Raw genomic sequence first — 22,547 nt, 5'->3', positions numbered from 1 at the left:
GCAGTATGTAAATAATGAATTTGAATTCCATCTTCTTTCTTTGCCTTGTATTTACTGTAACCAATAGATTACAAATGAGCTTCTTTGATCTGGATGGCCTGGAGAGATTGTTAGAAGTCATTTGTTTCCCGCCTTGATTTTTCTTGGAATTTGGAAGAAATCACTCTAAAGTTTATTGAAAGAACAGCAGATAGAAAGTGCAAAAACACTTGTGAAAAATGAGAAAGAATAGACCTACTCTTCCAGTTAGTAAAATTTATAAAATTATAATAATGAAAATAAAATAGTATGTGACTGTCACAGGAATACACAATTACCTAAATAGAATGGATAGCTCCCGTATAAACACTATCATAATAAAAACTTCATATGAAAGTGGAAACACCAAACACAAAAATGGAAAAGAGGAATTATTTAACAAATGGTAAAACAAAGTATTGGATAGCTTATTAGCAGTTTTGGAGGGAGGGTAGAATAGCAAATCACAGATGCTTCGGGGTTTAAATATAGAGAAAGGAAGAGAAAAGGAAAGACAGGTAAATTAAAATAAGAAAAAGAACTAGAATTCAATGTCAGGTTTCTGACCTGGGTTAACTTTTTAAACTTTTCAACTAAAATATCATTAATCCTTCTTTTTTTGAGACAGAGTCTCACTCTGTCGCCCAGGCTGGAGTGCAGTGGTGCGATCTCAACTCACTGCAACCTCCACTTCCCAGGTTCAAGTGATTCTCCACCTCAGCCTCCCGAGTAGTTGGGATTACAAGTGCCCGCCATCACGCCTGGCTAATTTTTGTATTTTTAGTAGAGATGGGGTTTCACCAGGTTGGCCAGACTGGTCACGAACTCCTGAATTCAGATGATCTGCCCGCCTCGGTCTCCCAAAGTGCTGGGATTACAGGCGTGAGCCACTGCACCCGGCCTACCATTAACATTTCTATTAAATAAACTGAAAGAGGGGAGAAACTGGGGAAAATATTGACTACCGATGACTTTGATTATTAGTGTTTACATTATATGAAGAGTATCTCAACAGATCACCAAAGAAGAAACTGAACTAGTAAGTTTACATGTAGAAAAATACTCAACATCACTGAAAATCATAGTACTGCAGATTTAAATAAGGTACCATTTTGTGCTGTTAAATTAGCAAGAATGTTTTAAAGTTACTGGTGGGGTTATAGTAATGTCATTATTATTCCCACATTGGTGATAATGGGGTAAGTAGCCCATTTTGGAAAGCAATTGTTACTAACATAGATATAAACAACATTAAAAAATGTGGAGTTTGACTCAGTGGTTCTACTCCTGGGGATTTAGCCTAAGAAATTAAAGAATGGAAAATGTTCCATGTTATCTGGATGTGCTATTCACTGAGGTATGAGTAATTCCCATACCTGGAAACTTATCATTCAGGGTGCTTCTTAAAAATGCGTTCCTGAAAGTTATGACTCCCCAGGTCTGCAGTGATGCTTAATCTGTATATTTATTAATCATACTAGGTGATTCTAATTAGAGTTGTACCTTTTAATGATTGGTATACTCTAAATGTCCAATCAATAACGGCAAATTGTGGTGTCTCTGCTTGGTGAAGAATGTTAGATAGCTTGTAAAAAAAAACTTTCTTTGTTTTAGAATAAGATGGGAAATGAAAAAATTTTGTCTATACTAATTACAAGTAGGCAAAAGACAGCCACTATATAGGGGAACTAGAAGGGAACGGGAAAAGTGAAATTGGTTAAATCTGTTGGGCCATCAACTGAATTTGTTCATAAGGGATTTTGTTTCTTTAGTCCCATATGCATTGCTCTCTTTATGTAATTTCTTTAAAAGTGAGTTTGAAATTGTTTTGAACTTTTTTCCAGGCATGTTACTACCAGATTCAGCGTGAGAAGCTTAACTAGGCTGCATAAGAGCTTGAAAACTGGATTATCTACTACAGAGTGTTATAACACCATCTGGAGTCTTCCTGTAGTGGCAAAAAAGAACAGTGTTGAAATTGGAAAGGACTTTGTGTTATTTAGGTTGTTAGAATGAGCCTTACTAATAATAAGAGCCCTGAGCCAAGATAAAAGGACTGTATAGTTTAAAGGGAGGATTGAAAAGGAGGTAAAAAATCAGATTAGACCAGTTCTTGGCCTATGATAAGTTCTAAAAATACCATTCATCTGCTATTTGAAAAAAGAAGAGGATATCCCTTCCTACAGTAAAGGGTATGTCAGCTACGTGAAGTTGTAAGAAAAGCTTCCATTAGAGCTTCTTATATTAAAGAAGTTGATGGATATTTTTGAATTTCTGGTTTGCCTGAATCCACCTGCAGTTACCCCGATCCCTTTGCAAGAACCAGATCGTACTTGAAACTATAGTGACCACACTCTGCCTTCCTGAGTCCCTTCCAGTCATGTGTGCATCATGTTTCTTTGCCAAGGGAGGGGAGAAAGGAGCTTTTAAACTGCAGTTGTAACTTTTTCTAAGCTTTTTCTTTATGGGAGAGGTTCTGTGCAAAACTACCACATCCTGTCCCCGAAATGTGGAATGCATCCAAATAGGAGTCGTCTGCCTCTTGACTAAAAAGAACATAGGAATTTTGTTTTTGGTTTCTTTATCACGCTACAGAGAGTGAGTACACTGGAATTCAGACACCAACTCTGAGCTGCTAGGAACCTCATTTGTCCATGCACAAACGCTGTATTCCGAGGCCTGTAAATGGCAGCCTGAGGAGGTTTTGCATGCAGGCTGTGTTTTCGAGCAGGACTAACAGTTGGAAAATAAGCAAAAAACTGCATCGATCCCCAGCCTGGTGTTGTTCTTCCCTATACCTCACACTGAACTCAGGATGGGAAGAAAAAAGGAAACAAGCTTTGGCTTTTTCCATCTCAAAAGTATTGTGGCACCTCAACATTTCAGTGTTTTGCTTTTTAAAAAATGCCCTATTGTAAGTTGTTGGTTTATACTGTATAAGTAACACTAGTAGCTGTTTTGAATAACATAGGTGCTCTTCCTCATCTCATCTCCTACACCGTGGTGAGCATACAGAGTGTCCTGATTTATGTTAAGTGACTGAGATGATAATTACTTTTGGAAAAGGATCATGGTTTTTGCTCTACTTTATAATCAAGACAAGTGTTTATTAAAATACTGTTTTGGAATGTTGGCTGTAATGTAACAGCAATTTTCGTAATAAAAGGCATTCATCTTTATGTGGTTGTTTTATGATTATAGAAGAAATGAATAGGGCAGCCTAAAAAATGAAAGGAAACCCACACTTAGTATTTCTGTAGCCCACATTATAATCCATGCCTCTAAATATTGACCTGAGAAGTCCCTCTTCGGTTTTAGAAATCTCTGTCTTTAAAATAAACGTAAACCAATAGTTATAGCACCCTTTCTAGCAAAGAGCAAATTAACTTTCTGATCCCAATAACCCAAGGACATGGGTCTCAAAAGAAATCTATTATTTCTTTGAATAAAAAGCATATTTTGATGGTTACTCTTTATTTTTTTTTCCTCCTAAACAGATTGAGGGAAGGGAAGGTGAGGCTTTAAAATTCTGGTTAGAAACGTTAGATATTATCTCCTAGTTGTAATGTTTTCTCAAGAGGCCTTTCCATCTTGCTGCTGCCTCTACCAGAATGTGCCTGTCCACTGTTGGAAGGGGACCAACCCTTAAAGATCCGTTTATGTTAAATACTTTGCATTTACATTGGAGATTGTTTTGAGTTTCTGAACAAACACGTAAATAACCACATTTGGCTGGTAAAGACAAATTTACAGAATATCTGACTCTGGGCGGGGGTGGATAATATGTGGAAATGGACAAACAAGAACTTTGAGACAAATTGACCCACTGTGAAGTTTTCCAATGATGATAGGCTGTCTCCGTTCTAGGAAAAGCCGTGTTACAATTCATCCTTTTACAGATGAAATTGTTCGGTTACTTTGGATTCTTCCTACTATATGCTTTTCAGATAGCATATTAAAATTATAAATTTTGAAGTGTATTGGAAGAAAAACCCTAAATCTCCAGGCCAATGTTTGTAAATAGAAGTCCCCAGCACTCCTGCAGCAGTTTACAATGATCATTCAGATGCGTAATGAATGCTCACAGCAGCCCAAGGACACAGGTGTTATCCCCATTTCCCCCCATTTTTCAGACAAGCAGTGACCAAGATTTGCTCACTGCCAGAGCTGGGACTCCAGCCCAGAACTTCCCTACTCCCTACTTCTCTAGAAGTCCAGTGCTTTTTGCTACTACAGCTGACAGAGATGTCATTTCATAGCTGGTTATGTATTGAAAGTTCTTAAAAGTGAGTTAAAAATGAAAATCGTATTGAAACAAGTGCTTTTCACAAAATATGCTGTACTCAAAACACAAATGTATCACATTCCCAGCTTGTGCTTTCATCTATGATGGAGAGAGAAGGAAAGCCATGTGTTTCATGTGGGTACAAGGGCTGATGACCCTCTGATAATTGCCATTTGGTCTCTACCTTTTGCCTTGCTGTCAGCAATACCTTCCTCTCCTTTCTGCAATATCCCCTTCCAAATGCTCTTCCCACTGAGCACTCCCTGCAGTATTAAGTTTTCAGATAAAGAAGTAGCTCCTATCTGAGATCGAAAACGCTATTTGTTAGGTTCAGAACAGTGGCTTAGGAGGGGATTGACCAGAAGGTACTGTTTTTGATGGGCTTCTGTTATTAGCCGAAGAGTCTTCAGTTGTTTTCTCACCATAACATGAGAGATTTAATAAGGATCGTAGGTTATTGGATTATTTCTGGTCCCGCCACATTTTTTTTCTTTCATTAAAAATGCTATCTTTTCTTGTGGAATGTCTGTCATCTTGAAATAATCAACAAAAATATTAGTGTTTTCTGCTGTTAACTGTGTGTTAGAAATTTGAGAGAAAATACTAGAATGTAGGTTTGAAAATGATATAAATTAGACTTCAGTTCAAGGAATACTTAAGAAGATTGGTGGCAGGAAAGGCTTGTGAGTAATTTAGTTGTTAGGCTGGGTTAGGCATCTGTGGATTACATCAAAGAGGATGTGCAGAGGTTTTATTGGGAGCAGTGAGGTGACTTTGGCAGCCAACAGGCCACTAGTATCTTCTACTAACGCTTTTGTCTGGATAGGAGCAACATTGCATGTTTACAGTCTTGCAGGTAAGAGACCTTGGCAAATAATCCTCAGTTACCAGAAGATGTATCCTGTAACTGCCTAGCTTGCCTGTCAGTTTTTCATAGCTAAAGATATAAATCTGGGTAATCTAACTCAAATGGCTTAGTTTCATTGTAACTCAAATGATACGGGGAATTTTATGATCTTGAAAGAGCAGGTTTTGCTTTGAGAAGCCATTTCTTAAGTATGGAATAATGAGTTGTCAGGAAGATTGAGTACAGTGGGCATTTGCCCTGGTCCTAATCAACAGCATTTGGACCCAGAGGAAGCCAGCTATTTTTGTAGGGGCCATTTCTCATCATTACGTTTTCAAGTGCTTTTTTAGGGTTTGTCTAGTAAAAAGCATTATTTTGAAAAACAAGCATAATAAGGGTAGGGGGTTGTGGCATTTCATAGTACATTTTTAAAAGCTAATGGAAATACTGATTTTTAAAACAAGATTTAGGACAAATTCCTTAGGAGTCAGTCACACTAATGCATCTTCTGAGTCAAGAACTGGCTATCCTCTCTGTACTCAGTCCAGAATTGCATGTGGTGGGGTGCTTACTTCTTTGCAGAATCAATCAAGAATTCTCACTCTCAAGATAGCAGAAATAGGTAAGTTTCAGCTGACAAATCTGGTACAGAAGTCATGGAAAGGAAGGCAAGTCTTTTATGAGGCATCCGCATCTTTCAGGACTAGGGAAACAAAAGAGGAAAACTTGATTTTACTGCTTGTTAACTCTACTGAATACCTCTTTGAATGTCAGTTTCCTTATCTGTAAAACAAAGGTTTTGCATTTGGTTATCTCTAAGATCCCCTTCTGCCCCCAGTTTTAAAGTTTGACAGGGAAAGAGGTTTAAGTCACGATACCAGGCCAGGGAGGAAAGGAAGGGAGGGCACAGGCCTCTGGAGTTCAGCTGCCTCCCACATCAGGATTGAAGTTCCAGCTGCTGGCCACTGCCTTGAGGGAGGTGTCAGCCTTTTACTTCTGGATCTTGGCCTCTCCTTGTTCTACCCCTTCCCAACAACAACTGAACATACCAAGTGCTTGCTATGGCCCAAGCACTGCTGCAGGTGAAGCTGCGGCATGAACAAGATTTTAAGCAACAGCTCTGCTCCCCAGGCCCTCTGCAGACAGTATATCTGCAGGAGACAGACACTAAGTGAGCCAATGGATATGATAACTGGCAAAATGAGAAGTGCTATGAGGGAAAGAAGTTGCAACTGTTTTCTTAGCTACCTGGAGGGAGGGAAAATCATTTTCTGGAAGTTTTTTTCTAGGAGTTTTGTCTTAACTTTGGCTGCCATAACAAAATACCATAGACAGTGGCTTAAACAACAGAAATGTATTTTCTCATACAGTTCTGCAGGCTGGAAGTTGAAGATCGGGGTGCCAGCATGGTTGGGTTTTTGCGAGGGTTCTCTTCCTGGCTTTCAGATGGCCGGATTCTCACTGTGCCATCACCTGGCAGGGAGAGAGAGAACACGTGAACTCTGATGGCTCTTACACAGACACTAATGACATCACGGGGCCTCTACCTCATGACCTTAACTAAACCCAGTTACCTCCCGAAGGTCTCATCTTCAAATACCATCAACGATGGGGATTAGGGCTTCAACACCTGAATTGGGGGTGGGGACACAACCTTCAGTCGACAGTAAATTTGTCATAGGAACCTGAAGATGACCAGGCAAGCACAGTTTTTAGAATTTACATAAGTTGTAGATTAGTGTAATTACTGTTTTTGCCTCTGGCTGAGAAACTTTGGGTCAAAACGAGCCTTTTAGAATATATGAATTAGTTATCTAGGTAGCCCTGAAGTTGGCTCTAGATTTATTAGAAGCTATTTTAACTATTGCATTCACTCAAGAAACCACCGCCTATCTGTGAAGCACAGTCTATCCGTAAAGCTCCCTCACAATAAATTCATCTCAGAAATTTGTAGTCTCTCGTGCATGCCCCCAACTGCCGAATGGGTAGGCCTAGCTCAGCACAGTCATTCGGGCATTAAATATGATAGAAATGTGGTCCACTTTAAACAACAGTTGGCTTGTTTAATCTGCACTGCTTCACCAAGGACGTGTGATTTGTGAGATGCTGGAGGGGAACCAATTGTAGGAGTCAGCCTGAGTGTCAGCCTCATCTGTCTACGCTGACTTTTGTCTGCTCTCTGGCAGGCACTCCGTCTCCCTTTTCAATTTTCTACCCTGGAAGTGCTCCCCTCCAGGGAGGAAGATGAGTCAGATTTGCAACTGTGATGCTAAATGATTCAATAGAGGCGAAAACGCAGAACAGAGGAAAATGCATGGTTTAATCGGACTCAGTTGCAAGTGGGCAGGGTAGGTGATGGAGGGCAAGTCAAAAGCATAATGATGTCAAGCTTTGGTAGAACCCAGCAAACTGGAAGACTTCAGGAGGATTGGAAAGGAATGTATACGGGAAAGTTGTCTGAAATGCCGGGACAGCTTTCTGTGTTGCTCTTCTCACTGCCTTAGAATTTAGAGTCAAAATAGTAATAATCTTTTCTTCTTTTAGATAGCCTTCCTGGCTTCAACCCACAATCTGTCTAGATTCTAGACAGTGGTTCTCAACCCTATCAGAGTCAATACTCCAGTCTTTAACAACTAATTTGAAGAGTTCCTTTTATAACAAAAACCTTAATTTATTCTTTATCGTGCTACTCTAACAATGTTGTTGGTCCCTACCTCTACCGCATACCCCTTGGTGGTTACCATTTTGGTGCACTCTGGGCCCACTACAGCTGCTAGCCCCTCCAAGCCCCTCTGAAGGTATGCATGTTGCATGCTGGAAGAGCCAGAAATAATGCTCTCTGGGAAGAGGTCTCAACCTGTTGGCTCTCAACAGGGCCCAAGGGAGTGAGGGTATTTATACACCAAATTTGCCATTGGTGTATAAGAACCCTCCTGTTGCCATTGGTGTATAAATACCCTCACTCCTTTGGCCCGTGTTCCCCCGTGGGATTAGGCTCTAGTTGCCCACAGTGGTTACTTCTTGGTAACAACCTATTACTGGCTTTTTCGCCTTCCCTGCCTCAATACCCTACTCCCCATTGTGTATTAAACCTGTGCAAAAATGTCTTGTGTTTACATGTAAAGAAAAGTTTGTGTCTAGATTCAGATAACTACAGGGTTTTTTTTGTTTTTCAGTGACATGAAAGTTCAGTGGGACATTTGAAAGTTATACAAGGCATGAGGCGATTCTTCATTGTGTAGGGCAACTTGTAGAAAACTTTGCTTCAAGAGCAGTAGGCATATTTTCTTTGCCTGTGTTTTCTTAATCCCTTCCTCTCCTACCCTGCTGGCTGAAATGTAGATGTGATGGCTGCAGCTGCAGCTGCCATCTTGGAGCAGGTAGACAGAACCATACTACATCCTAGGGTGGCAGAGCAGTGAGCTGGAAGGAACCTATTCCCTGAGAACCTCATGGAGCAAGGCTGCCCTATTAGTCCTGCATTCTCTCTGTCTCTGAACTTTCACATGAACAAGACTATAAAATACTCTGCTAAGCCAAAATTATTTTGGGTTTCTACTTCTTGAAACTAAATCTACCTAAAGCAATATCAAAAATAAACCTTAAACATTTCAAACTAATTTTCAAAGACTGGTATTAAATCTGATAGGGTTAAGAAAACTGTCTAGGCCAGGTGTGATGGCTCACACCTATAATCCCAGCACTGAGAGAAGTCAAGGTGGGAAGATTGCCCAGAAGTTGGAGACCAGCCTGGGCAACATAGTGAGACCCCATCTCTACAAGAAGTTAAAAATTAGCTGGGTGTGGTGGCACATACCTGTGGTCCCAGATACTCGAGAGGCTGAGGTGGGAGGATCGTTTGAAACTAAGAGGTCAAGGGTGCATGATATGAGCCATGATCACTGCACTCCAGCCTGAGCAACAGAGTGAGACCCTGTCTCAAAAAAAAAAAAAAAGGAAAAAGAAAACTGTCTAGACTCTATACAGATTGTAGGATTGAGCCAGGAAAACACTCTAGAAATACAATCAAACAAAACAAGAAAACAGATCATTACAGTGTTGTCTCTAAATTCTAAGAGTGTGCCTCAGTAATAACCCATAATTCATGCAATTGTGACCAGACCAGCTAGTTCTTCTATGAAGAACTATAAGGTGCAATGAGAGGAAATTGGGGTACCTGAGTGCAGCTGGTCCACGGAAGACTTTTCTGAGCTCTAGGTAAAGTCAACTGGGTAAAGAGGTGGAAGATAAATAAATATAATATTTGTCATTTATTTTTTAAAAATGGGTAGGGATGGTTTCCAGGAAATCAATTCTTGTCAAAGGCTAAAAAAATGTTTTAAAACATGGAGTTAGGGGGAGCATTTTATGCAATAGTCATTTTCTCTTCCACGCTGCTGGTGATGGTTAAGAGTAGGCACCACAGGGAAAGACTGTGTTTCATTTGATGTGTATCCCAATGTGTCGCACAGGGCCTGGCTTCCGAGGAAATGCTGTTGAAAATATATTCCAGTGTGCTGAGAGCTGGTGGCCAGTGTGACTGAGTGAGCTGTGTGCCGTGTATTGACCTGCTTCCTACTCCTGAATTCCTTTTGGAAGCTCCGGCAGGGAGGATGATACAGTCAGACAAAGGAGCAGATCCACCAGACAAGAAGGACATGAAGCTTTCTACAGCCACCAATCCGCAGAATGGTATGTGTCACCAGGGCCCCTTTTCTAGACCAGAAAGTAGTATCACCTCTGACACGTGATCAAATCAATAGGCAGGAATCCTGACAGACTTCTGCGATCCCTATGAGGATCTTGTACGTTTTTGGTTGCACTACTGCCCTAACAGTGATAACTTTAAGAGCAAATTTCAAGCCAGGAAGGAAATAAACAGACATGGTGGATTCAAAACCTTTTTTACCCTTACCCGACAATGTTTTATGTAAAACTTAGAACTTCTTAAGATGTTCACATTCAAAATATCACTACAACACTATAAAAATACTGTAAAAAAAAATAGAACATTCACTAAAATCTGTTTAGACCCTTTAATCAGGAGAATACTGAGCTTTGCATTAAAAATCTCTTGGGAATTAGAATTTTTCAATATCACTCTCAGTAAGAATTTTTTGAGAGGATGAAATGACTCTTATGTTTAGTTAGAGAAAGAGGATACAGAACACAACTAGATAATTTTGGGATAAATGACAGTCTGGTAAGATGGGGGAGGGGAAAGCAATCATTTTCCTTTCATGACGTCTTACATCTGCACATCACGATCTATTATTTTACTCAATGTTAAGAACACTGTGACAAAGCTAGCACCTTCTCATCTTGGGCAAAGAAACTGGGTTTCGGATAGTTGTGTGACTTTGTGACGTTCACAAAGTAAGAGATGGAACAGGGCTTGAAGTCAGATCTTTTGGTCTGAAATCAAGTGTCATTTCCACTCCTGGTGAGACCCCATGGCATGCCCCAGCTGTCTTGAGTTGCCTTTCACATTTACACCTGCACCTGCCACCCCATCTCTGCTCTCTTCCTTTCCTAGGCCTCTCCCAGATCCTGAGGCTTGTGCTGCAAGAGCTGAGTCTGTTCTACAGCAGAGACGTGAATGGAGTGTGTCTCTTGTATGATCTCCTCCACTCGCCGTGGCTTCAGGCTCTGCTAAAGGTGAGTGCCGTTTGCTCGGAAGCCTTTGCTTGCTGAAGGGGTTGTGGGGAGTGTGTATAAAAATGACTGTTTCAGTCCATTCAGGCTGGATAGCTGAATAGTTTATAAACAACAGAAATTGATATCTCACAGTTCAGGAGGCCAGGAAGTCCAAAATCCAGTCGGCAGCAGATTCAGTGTCTTTTGAGGGCTCCCTCTCTGGTTCATAAATGGTAACTTCCTGCTGTGTCCTCACATAGTGGAAGGGGCTAGCCAGTTCTCTGGGGTCTCTTGTATGAGGGCGTTAATTCCATATTCATGAGGGCAGAATCCTGATGAGCTGTCGGCTCCCAAAGACCTTACCTTTTTTTTTTTTTCTTTTTTGAGACAGAGTCTCGCTCTGTTGCCCAGGCTGGAGTGCAGTGGCGCAATCTTGGCTCACTGCAAGCTCCACCTCCCAGGTTCACGCCATTCTCCTGCCTCAGCCTCCCAAGTAGCTGGGACTACAGGTGCCCGCCACCACGCCTGGCTAATTTTTTGTATTTTTAGTAGAGACGGGGTTTCACCATGTTAGCCAGGATGGTCTCGATCTCCTGACCTCATGATCTGCCTGCCTTGGCCTCCCAAAGTGCTGAGATTACAGGTGTGAGCCACCGTGCCCGGCTGACAGAGTCTCACACTGTTGTCCAGGCTGGAATGCAGTGGCCTGACCTCAGCTCACTGCAACCTCCACCTCCCGGGTTCAAGCGATTCTCCTGCCTCAACCTCCTGAGTAGCTGGGATTACAGGCACCCACCACTATACTCGGCTAATTTTTGTAGTTTTAATAGAGATGGGGTTTCATCATGTTGGCCAGGCTGGTCTCAAACTCCTGAGCTCAGGTGATCCGTCCGTTTCAGCCTCCCAAAGTGCTGGGATTACAGGCATGAGCCACTGCAGCTGGCCTTACTTTTTCATATCATCACCTGGGGTTGAGGATTTTAACGTGCGTTTTGGAAGTACACGTTCAGATCATAGCAACTACTTACCCAATGATGTCACTTATCAACTGGCAGGAAATTTCAACTTGGAAAAAGTTCTCAGAAGGCAACTCTCAGAGAAGAGCTACACAAACTTCTTAGCTTGGGAAGGAATTAACTTAGGTGGAGAAGAGTACGGTAGCCGCTTCCTTTTCTCCCCACAGCTCTTTTTCTCCCAGAGGCCCCCTGGAATCACAAAACAGCCACCACAATGGTCACTGGCAACACTGTATCAGCTGGCTGCAACCGTTTGTCCTTGCTGCAACTCTGGATACATCAAAATGCTTTTAAAAATTATTTCTCTTTATCTGTTAAAGTTACAAAGTAAGATATCTACAGTTCTCTTTAGGTACGCTAAAATATCTTATTCTGAGAAATTTCTTCTGGCCCCGTGTGATGGCTCACACCTGTAATCCCAACATTTTGGGAGGCTGAGGCAGGTGGATCACCTGAGACCAGCCTGGCCAACATGGTAAAACCCTGTTTCTACTAAAAATACAAAACATTAGCCAGATGCAGTGGCATGCACCTGTAATCCCAGCTACTCTGGAGGCTGAGGCATGAGAATCACTTGAACCTGGGAGGCAGAGGTTGCAGTGAGCCGAAATTGAGCCACCCCACTCCAGCCTGGGTGACAGAGGGACACTCCATCTCAAAATAAATAAATAAATAAATAAATAAATAAATAACTTAATTAAATAAAATAAAGTTTATTCTTTTTTTAATTTGGCTAAAATTCCATGCACTATACAATAGCATCTAGTAGACAGTAGAAAAATAGATAGTAGATGCTACTACTATAATTTTGCTGTTCTGAACAAATGTTATTAAGAAAGATCCTTTTGAAGTTATTTTTTGGGATGTGGGTATTTCCTTCACTTAAGTGTGAAATGTGGTCCGTCTTATAATGCATGTTAGTATTATACAATAAAAGTGGCAACATCTTTGGCATGAACAAAGAAGTACTCTTCACAGCACTTGTTATAAAACACCTGATTTCTATCAGGCATTTTCCCACAGGATCAGCTAAGATAGGAGTTTTAATTTCATGGTGGGCATTGTCCTTGCTCACCACTGCTAGGCCCTTGGTGAGTCATCCAATCAGCCTTCATCACTTCCAGGTAAACTTGAGTGCGGGCCCTGAGATACAGCAGGGAATCAGCATTGTCACAGATCTGGATACAAAAGGCTGGGGGCTCAGCTGGCCCCTTGGGCCTTATTTCTTCATCCGTAAGAGAAACTCAATTCCTAAAATAAGATCAAGGGCTGCACTGCAGAGCTCAGCAGGCTTTGGTGTCCTCAACTCAACCCTAGATCTTGGTGTGGAAAAAAACTACCAAGGGTCTGCAGAGATGAAGTTGGAATTTTTAAAAAATGAACGTGTATGGAGAATTAGGAGAGGAATGGGAAACTTTGCCCAAAGAGCAAAGTGAAGTACAGAGACGCACATGTAGCACACCTGCCTCTTATTCAGAATCTTCGGTGGCCCTGAGCCATGCAGCTCACATGCTGCACAGGTGCCCAACACAGGGGTCCTCACAGGTGTCTGGTACCAAAGAGCCCCTGCTTTAAGATGTTCCTTTATGCATCTTCTATAAATCCCTATTGGTTTCAGCCCTGGACACCCTACCCTCACTCCGTTTAACAAAAGTAAAAGTTTGAATTTCTACTTTTTTGTTGTTAAGACAGAGTCTTGCTCTGTCGTCCAGGCTGGAGTGCAGTGGCACGATCTCAGCTCACTGCAACCTCTGCCTCCCAGGTTCAAGCGATTCTCCGGCCTCAGCCTCCCAAGCAGCTGGAATTACAGGTGCCCACCACTACACCCAACTAATTTTTGTATTTTTAGTAGAGACGGCATTTCACCATAACCGCCAGGCTGTCTCAAACTCCTGACCTCAAGTGATCCGCCCACCTCAGCCTCCCAACGTGCTGGGATTACAAGCGTGAGCCTGGCCTGAATTTCTTTTTATTACTGAAATGCTTGGGGAAGATCAGTTTCCCAGTAGCAGCCAATAATTAAGCCTTTGAAGCATTGGGGCCACCAAATTCGAGTTCATTTATCTTTGGCAACTAGAGGCACAACTTACTAAACACCAACACACACCATGCAGTTCGGCTGTTGGTGCAGTTGCCTGGGGTGTTTCTTCCCTTTCAGAGTCTTCAATCCAAAATGGCAACAGTCGTATTATCAGTATCAATTCCCCCTCCCTTGTCCTGCAGATTTATGACTGCCTCCAGGAGTTTAAAGAAAAGAAACTACTTCCTGCCACACCCCATGCACAGGCGTTATCCTATGAGGTAAGGAGGTTTTATTCCACAGAATAGTAGAGCCCTGATGTGGTGCCATTTTACCCGCATTGCTAGTTCCAATAAATTAAAGGTTCTAAGGAAAAGTTTTATTGATGACTATAAAATAATTTAATATTTTTAATAAAATAAATAATAAATAATAAATAAATTAAATAAAATAATCTAATAATTTTTTTTTGAGACGGAGTCTTGCTCTGTCACCCAGGCTAGAGTGCAGCAATCTTGGCTCACTGCAACCTCCGCCTCCCGGGTTCAAGCTATTCTCCTGCCTCAGCCTCCCCAGTAACTGGGATTACAGGTGCCCACCACTGCATCTGGCTAATTTTTGTATTTTTAGTAGAGACGGGGGTTTCACCATCTTGGCCAGGCTAGTCTCGAACTCCTGACCTCGTGATCCACCCGCCTTGGCCTCCCAAAGTGCTGAGATTACAGATGTGAGCCACCATGCCTGGCCTAATAAATGTTTTTAATTGAACTTTAATATAAGGAAGAACTGGCTGGATATCTCCCCAAATTAAAACACTTCCCCACCACCACCACCTACATCATTTTTAGCATGTGTCCATTTCTTTCTTTGTTCCTAAATCTTGTACTCTATTTACCCTACAGAAACAGGGTACTGTTATAGTAATAATTCTCAGATTTACATCTCTAGCCTGGAGATTTCCCCCCAAATTCCAGTCTCAAATATCCAACTGCCTCCTCTCCATCTTACTTGGATGTCTAATGGACTCCTCCAAGTTCACATGTTCCAAACTGAGCTCCCGATCTTCCTCACCTGCCAATCACCCCCACCCACTCTTCTGGGAGGCTTTTCTATCTCAGAAATGACACCTGTGTTCTTGCAGTGCTCAGGCCAGAATCTTAGGGGTCATTTTGACTCTCTTTCTCTGATACCTCACACCCAATCAGATAGCAAATCCTCTCAGCTCTACTTTCAAAATATATCCAGGATCTCACCAAAATATATCCAGGATCTCACCACTCCATACCATCATCATCATCTCTTACATAGAGAATTGCAAAATCGCCTCCTGCCTGGTCTCTGGTGTCCACTCTTGCTCCCCTATAGTCTACTCTCAATGCAGCAACCAAACATATCCTCTTTGAAAGCAAGTCAAATCATGTCACTTCCTCACTAACACCCAAACCCTTCAAATGACTTCCCATCTCAGAGTAAACACCAAAGATTTTTTTTTTTTTTTTCCCAGAGTCTTGCTCTGTTGCTTAGGCTGGAGTGCAGTGGCAAGATCTCAGCTCGCTGCAACCTCTGCCTCCTGGGTTCAAGCGATTCTCCTACCTCAGCCTCCCAAGTAGCTAGGACTACAGAAACCCACTATGCCTGGCTAACTTTTGGTAAACACAGGGTTTCACTGTGTTGGCCAGGATGGTCTCGAACTCCTGACCCTAAGCCATCCACCCGGCTTGGCCTCCCAAAGTGCTGAGATTACAGGTGTGAGCCACCATGCCTAGCCTAAACACCAAAGTTCTTACATAGCCAAACACTATCAAGCTGCTGTTACCTCTTTGACTTCACACTTAATGCTTTCCCCATTCACTCTTCTCCAGCCACCTTGACTCCTTGTTGTTGTTTAAATTCATCGGGCTAGGTGCGGTAGCTCATGCCTATAATCCCAGCACTTTGGGAGCCTGAGGCAGGCAGATCACTTGAGCCCAGGAGTTCAAGACCAGCCTGGCCAACATAGCAAAACCCCATCTCTCCTAAAAATACAACAACAACAACAAAAATTAACTGGACGTTGTGGTGCATGCCTGTAATCCCAGCTACTTGGGAGGCATGAGAATGGCTTGAACCCAGGAGGTGGAGGTTGCAGTGAGCTGAGATCACACCACTGCACTCCAACCTGGGTGACAGAGTGAGACTGTGTCTCAAAAAAAAAAAAAAAAAAAAAAATCATCAGACATGCTTCTGCCTGGGGCCCTTTGCACTTGCCATTCCCTATGTCAGCAAAGCTCTTGCCCAGGTATCCACCTGATTTGTCCCTCATCTCCTTCCAGTCTCCACTCAAATGCCACCTTCTCAGTGAAGCTTTTCCTGGTCACCTATCTAAAACTGCATCCCCTCTTAGCACTCCCTAGCCACCTTCCCTGGTTTATTTTTCTTCTTAACACTTGTCACCATCAAACAAAACTATTTTACTTACATTTTCATTTGTTATCTGTGTCTCCTCCCTAGAGTGTAAATTCCGTGAGATGGAGATTTTTGTCAGCCGCTACTGTTTTCACAACACCTAAAACAGCACCCAGCACATAGTAGTGTTAGTAAATGTTTGCCAAGTGAATGAATAGATATAATCGATTTTATTATTTATTGCCCAAACCATATTAAAAGAAACAGCAAAAAAGAAAGAAAAAACTTCTACTCTCAATTCCAGTAATCAACAACTCAAATTGTTCTCAGTTGTCCACAGGAAAACACGTATATAATATTTTATTCAGTTGAAATCCCAGTGAATGGAGGTAAACCTTTGTAAACTGCTTGTTTTCATTTGACTGTAGGTAATGGGGCTTACTAAAGTCTTGAAAGGTCTTATGTCCTCTGAAAGCAGGTCTACGCCTAAACCACAGCAGAGAGATCAGAATTTTTTTCTGCTTAGCACTTTTTATTGTAACAAGTATTAAAACTGCTAATCAACTGATACTCTAAAAGAGAAATTATGATTCCCATTTTCTATTTGAAGAATGGAGCATCCCATGGGATTAAGCTCTTTGAGTTCCCCAGGTACGTTCCTAGAGAAACTCATACAGCTTCATAAGCCTGCAAAGCATTGACATCAGCAAACAGCTATTATATTTTAGAGGCACTAGAGGAAAAATGCCTTGGTTCATATGCTATTACCAAATTGGTACATCCTCCATGCCTATGTGCCAGGACTGGGGCATTGGGTTTAGATCCATCTCAAATCTTGAATTCTATTTGTTATATTAAAGTAGCAATTTTAATGAATAAAGAAGGATGGTAGGCTTTAATGGATGGCTTTAAAGATGAAAAAGAAGGCTCCAATAATAACTTTTTAAAGGTCAATATCATGTTAGTCAGTATATATGTTATCCAGCCAGGGTGAGGTTACGTAGGTAATAAAGATTTTTTTAAAAATTTCATAATGTATGTTTTTCCATGAACCAGGTAGTGGAGTTATTACGTGAAACCCCTACTTCCCCTGAGATCCAAGAGCTGAGACAAATGCTCCAGGCTCCACACTTTAAGGCAAGTGCCTGCTAAAATAGAAAAGACGTCCCCATCTGGCACATAGACAAAGTTGGGAAGGAGAAATATATGTGATGGAAAATGTTCTCTCTGAATAATGTTCTATTACTGTACATGGGGACTGACCAACAGATTGTACTTAAATATGTGGGACTCAGATGTGACTAGCTCAGTGTTGTCAATCATGCAGCCAAGCCTGCTGTGTTTATGAGGAGGCATCCAGAACTTTCCATGGTGTTTTGTTTCCCCTACAAAGCTATTGCCCATCTAAAAATCTTGGGTAGCAAACAGGGAACATTCTAGTTTTAGAGAAATACCTTCATGCTTCCTTTCCAAAGTGAGACTATTTTAAGTTTTAGATAATGTGTGTGAAGGTATTTAGAATATACAGTATAATGATGATTATCCCGGTGAGAGGGTTTATGAAGAACATTTGATTGCAGAACAGAAACCTATCTCTTAGTACTTAGAGATTTGAGACCAATTTATCAATAAATTAGAACTTTAAGAGAATGTCTGCATTTGGAGTGCTGAAATTATAGTTCACAACACAACCACCAGTCATCAAATATCCTCAACGGCACACACTACTTAGAGAATTTTCTGAGTTCCAACTAAATTCTGTCTACCAATCTCAGGGCAGCAAAGTGACAGCTTCCCCACCCCGTGAAATAAAGAATTTAACCTAATGGGCTAGTCAAAGAAACTCTATGATCATAGCTTGATCATACGAACTTTTCATTCTGTACCACGAGCGCTTGAGTGTTACTAACAAATTAAACCAGCAAGATATTTTGATTACTGCCCTTCATTCTACCTTAATTAGGGAAAATACTATAAAAGTTATTTTGTAGTTCAAACTCCACAGGGGCATCACAGATTACATGGGCTGCCAGGAAATAAGAATGTCATGGCATAATACATTTTAGCAGAAATGGAAGAGTGTATTGTGCATTGCTTAACCTCTCTTTGCCTTATTTCCTTATCTGCAAATTGAGAACAATTAATGTACCTGCCTCATAGAATTATTGTGAGGATTGGATTAATTCATATAAAATGCTTTGCACTGTGTCTGGCATGTCTGTATTGATGTTTGTTGTTGTTGTTGTGTCTTAGTATTGAGTCACTATCTTCTAGAGGGGCTTGGCCCATGTGTGACATTTGCTCACCTTTTCCTTCCCTGTGCCCAGGCCTTGCTCAGTGCCCATGACACGATAGCTCAGAAAGATTTTGAACCCCTTCTCCCTCCGCTGCCAGATAATATCCCTGAGAGTGAGGAAGCAATGAGGATTGTTTGTTTGGTGAAAAACCAACAGCCCCTGGTAAGGAAATCATTTTTTATATTTCCATTTAGGATATGCTTAGGTTAATTGTGAACCAAATTATATCTAGTGGTTACTTGGGCAGTAGTCTTCCCTGCGATCACATATACAGTGATAATAACAGCTGTCAACTCTACAGGTTTTGCCTGTGGTTTCAAACATATTACATGTCATGGTGTTTTCTCTAAGGAAAGATTTCAGCTTAGTGTTTTTCTTTTGTGAAAAGTAAGATGAGATTTATAAGACATTTTTGTGAGAAATAAGACGTACATATTTTATTTTAATATTTGGGCTGGGCGTGGTGGCTCATGCCTGTAATCCCAGCACTTTGGGAGGCCGAGGTGGGCGGATCACGAGGTCAGAAGATCGAGACCATCCTGGCTAACACGGCAAAACCCCGTCTCTACTAAAAATACAAAAAATTAGCCGGGCGTGGTGGCGGGTGCCTGTAGTCCCAGCTACTCGGAAGGCTGAGGCAGGAGAATGGCGTGAACCTGGGAGGCAGAGCTTGCAGTGAGCCGAGATTGTGCCACTCTGCTCCAGCCTGGGCAACAGAGCAAGACTCTGTCTCAAAAGAAAAAAAATGTGGCTTTCTGATCTATGCGTGTATTTTACTCAATTCCAATGCATTTGCCTGTCTCCTCCTATAATAATGAGAATCTAAGGAAGGCATTCATTTGATTTTCTAAGAACAGTCCCTCTAATTAGGTTTTAATCGTGGGAGGTTTCTGTATCTTTGGAATAATCTAAATATTCTTTTATGTTTATGTGGTTGGAATGAGACTGCTGGAAGCCAAAGTTGAATGGCCTTTCCTTTGTGATGGCAGGCTATGACTGCCAGGCCACAGGGCACTGTGTAGCCCCTCTGTCCTGGTTGGCATGAATAACCTCGTTTGAAAGACCAGAGCTGCACTGATTGAGGGAAGCCACCTGAAAAATGGTCATGTTAGGTAACAGAGGGATCACGTCTATTCTCTCTTCAGGGAGCCACCATCAAGCGCCACGAGATAACAGGAGACATCTTGGTGGCCAGGGTCATCCACGGCGGGCTGGCGGAGAGGAGTGGTAAGCTGGAGCAGCCGGGATCGAGTGCTACCAGAAAAACGGGAAACCCTTGACTGTTTAGGCTTCTTTCCAGAGAAATCCCTCTTTCTTAACTTGGTTCAGGGCTTTAGTGAGTTCTGTTGCTTGGATAGAAGCAGTAAAGAAAGAAGAAACAAATATTCCAAAGAATCTTACTCTGCTCCTTCACTGAGTCCTTCGCATTCTAGGTACCACATTAAAGCCATTCTCATGGCAACCTCAAAGGTAAGTATTATCATGCCATTGTATAGATGAGGAAACTGAGGCTCAAAGAGATTACGAAACTAACTTGCTCAAAATTACACCGTTTGAGTCAGGATTCAAATACAGATCTGCCTGGCTCTATATTCCCACCTTTTCCTCTGCACTCTGTCCTTCTACTTTCAGAAAGGCATAGCTCTTTCCCATCTTGAAATGCCTTTTGCTCACACTTTCTACCAGTTAACCAGGTTTTCATCCTTTCACTGCTGTCCTTCTTTAAACTTTTTTTTCTTTCTTTTTTTTTTTTTTTTAGACACGGTCTCACTCTCATTCAGGTTGGAGTGCAGTGGTGTGATCATGACTCACTGCAGCCTCAGCCTCCTGGGCTTGAGCAATCCTTCCACCTCAGCCCCCCAGTAACTGGGACCACTGGTGCACACTACCATGCCCAGCCAATTCTTCTATTTTTTGTTGAGATAGGGTCTCACTAGGTTGCCCAGGCTGGTGTCAACCTCCTGGGCTCAAACAATCCTCCTGCCTTGGCCTCCCAGAGAGAGCGTTGGGATTACAGGCATGAGCCACCACACCTGGCTACTGTTGTGTTTCTTAAATGAGTGATTCTATACATCCTTGCTACCCCGAAGCCCTAAAACCTGGCACATGCTTTATACTTCAACATTCTCATTGTAAATACCAAGGATTTCCTAGTTGCTAAGTCCATTGGCCCTTCCTTCCTCCTCAGTTTTGTGTGTGTGTGTGTGTGTGTGTGTGTGTGTGAGAGAGAGAGAGAGAGAGAGAGAGAGAGAGAGACAGTCTCACTCTATCACCTAGGCTGGAGTGTAGTGGGGCAATCACAGCTCATTGCAACCTCTGCCTCCCAGGTTCAAGCAATTCTCCTGCCTCAGCCTCCAAAGTAGCTGGGATTACAGGCGTGTACCACCACCCCAGCTAATTTTTTTGGTATTTTTAGTAGAGACGGGGTCGTCATGTTGGCAAGGCTGGTCTCGAACCTCTGGCCTCAAGTGGCCCAACCACCTCGACCTCCCAAAGTGCTAGGATTATAGGCATGAGCCACCACACCTGGCCCCTCCTCAGTTTTATTTCCAGTTCTTGACCACATCTGATGCTGTTGACACCTTTCTTGAATTTTTTTTATCATCCTGGTTTCTGTTCTGTGACATCATTCTGCTTCTTCTCTCAACTGTCTGACAACTCCACTGTTTTACCTCACATTTCTCAGGTCTTAACTTAAACCCCAAGTTTCTCCACATTTTCCCTTTTGAAGAATACCTACCCCATTTTCTTTTTGTCATTGACTTACGACCCTGACATCTTTGTTTTTAGTGCTATTTTCTTACCAGTGTTCTGGTTCCATTTTACAACATCAGACTAGCAAAAATAAAAGTATTACCATCAGTCAATGCCAAGTATTTGTGACAAGGTAGAAAAATGGACTGCTCACACATTTCTGGGGGCGACGTAAGCTAGAATAACCAGTTTTCTTTTCTATTATTATTTCATATTAAACACTTTTAGAGCATGCTTGGATTAGTGAGTTTGTTAAATAACTATTGAGGTAGCTACTGCTATTTTTATCCTACTTCTTTGTGTCTTTCTTTGTTTTGTGTTACCGTCTGCCTAGGGTTGCTCTATGCCGGAGACAAACTGGTAGAAGTGAATGGAGTTTCAGTTGAGGGACTGGACCCTGAACAAGTGATCCATATTCTGGTAAATCTTTTTGCTTTTTTGTTAATGATTTGTATAAATGCCAAGGCTGAACTGGGCCCATCAAGCCTGTGTGTGTGCACTGGGATGTACCGGGGACTTGAGTTCTCTTGGCAGCTTTCTCCCTCCAGGCTCCCAGACCTTGTCTGTCACCCATGTCACTTACTGACCTCCCTCCTCTACCCTGAGAAGTTCTGGTCCTGGCTGGAAAACTCCCCTTCCCAAGTTGCTCCTTCCTTCTTCAGCCATGGGAAGACTGCCAGGGCCCCTAGCCAGCTCCCTCAGCACCTGGTTTGCTCCACTGGAAACTGAGCCTGGGGTGGACAGAGTGAGACTTTGTAGGAGAATCTGAACCTGAGCAAACCACTCCTTCCCCCACTAACACTTTTCTACAGCTGAAATGTTTAACATCTTCCTGGAGGGCAGCTTTGGGAGAATAAAGGAGTCACCAGACAGCAGCATACAGGGAGGGGACATCCTTGGTGACCCGCCACTGTTCTTGTGGTTGGAGCTAAGGATTGATAACCTGATTCATGAGCATTTGCTCTCCCTCAGGTTCCTATTCCTGCCCTTCAAACCATTCCCTGAATCGCAGTTCAGCTGTTAATAGTCATAGCAGCATGCCCCTCCCACCTCCCCCCCCATGCACAGCCCAGGTGTGGGGACTAGGTTGATTACTATTACAATATACTGGATAGATCAGTGGTTCTCAAACTGGGTTCCTGCCAGGATTTCATAGCAGTGGCTTAGAGAGTGAGGTGAGGAGTGGTGCTATGAGACAAGCACCTAAATCCTTTGTAAGACACTGCTGCAAGATTCTGTGTGGTGTAGAAGGTGCTGCAAAGGAAGCTTGAAGTACTGGAAATCACAG

At 42.2% G+C, this 22,547-nt stretch overlaps 2 protein-coding genes across 6 annotated transcripts in view; both read left to right on the top strand.

Moving 5' to 3' along the window:
- The window catches only part of ALS2 (alsin Rho guanine nucleotide exchange factor ALS2), an 81,019-nt gene extending 77,822 nt beyond the window's left edge, over positions 1 to 3,197 (top strand). For all 4 annotated transcript variants that reach the window (XM_077957376.1, XM_015110664.3, XM_028830980.2 and 1 more), the window contains one exon: positions 1,863 to 3,197. In XM_077957376.1, coding sequence (XP_077813502.1) covers positions 1,863 to 1,901 — 39 coding nt within the window. In that variant the 3' untranslated portion in view covers positions 1,902 to 3,197. The remainder of the gene's footprint in view (positions 1 to 1,862) is intronic.
- Positions 3,198 to 9,646: 6,449 nt separating this feature from the next.
- The window catches only part of MPP4 (MAGUK p55 scaffold protein 4), a 54,494-nt gene continuing 41,593 nt past the window's right edge, over positions 9,647 to 22,547 (top strand). For both annotated transcript variants that reach the window (XM_077957377.1, XM_015110662.3), the window contains exons 1-7: positions 9,647 to 9,842; positions 10,687 to 10,808; positions 14,027 to 14,104; positions 17,265 to 17,345; positions 18,536 to 18,667; positions 19,651 to 19,732; positions 21,594 to 21,679. In XM_077957377.1, coding sequence (XP_077813503.1) covers positions 9,764 to 9,842; positions 10,687 to 10,808; positions 14,027 to 14,104; positions 17,265 to 17,345; positions 18,536 to 18,667; positions 19,651 to 19,732; positions 21,594 to 21,679 — 660 coding nt within the window. In that variant the 5' untranslated portion in view covers positions 9,647 to 9,763. The remainder of the gene's footprint in view (positions 9,843 to 10,686; positions 10,809 to 14,026; positions 14,105 to 17,264; positions 17,346 to 18,535; positions 18,668 to 19,650; positions 19,733 to 21,593; positions 21,680 to 22,547) is intronic.

Source organism: Macaca mulatta, chromosome 12, assembly GCF_049350105.2.
Source record: "Macaca mulatta isolate MMU2019108-1 chromosome 12, T2T-MMU8v2.0, whole genome shotgun sequence".
Lineage (NCBI taxonomy): Eukaryota > Metazoa > Chordata > Mammalia > Primates > Cercopithecidae > Macaca > Macaca mulatta.
The sequence above is the reverse complement of the archived record's forward strand: the minus strand, read 5'-3'. Positions and strand labels throughout refer to the sequence as shown.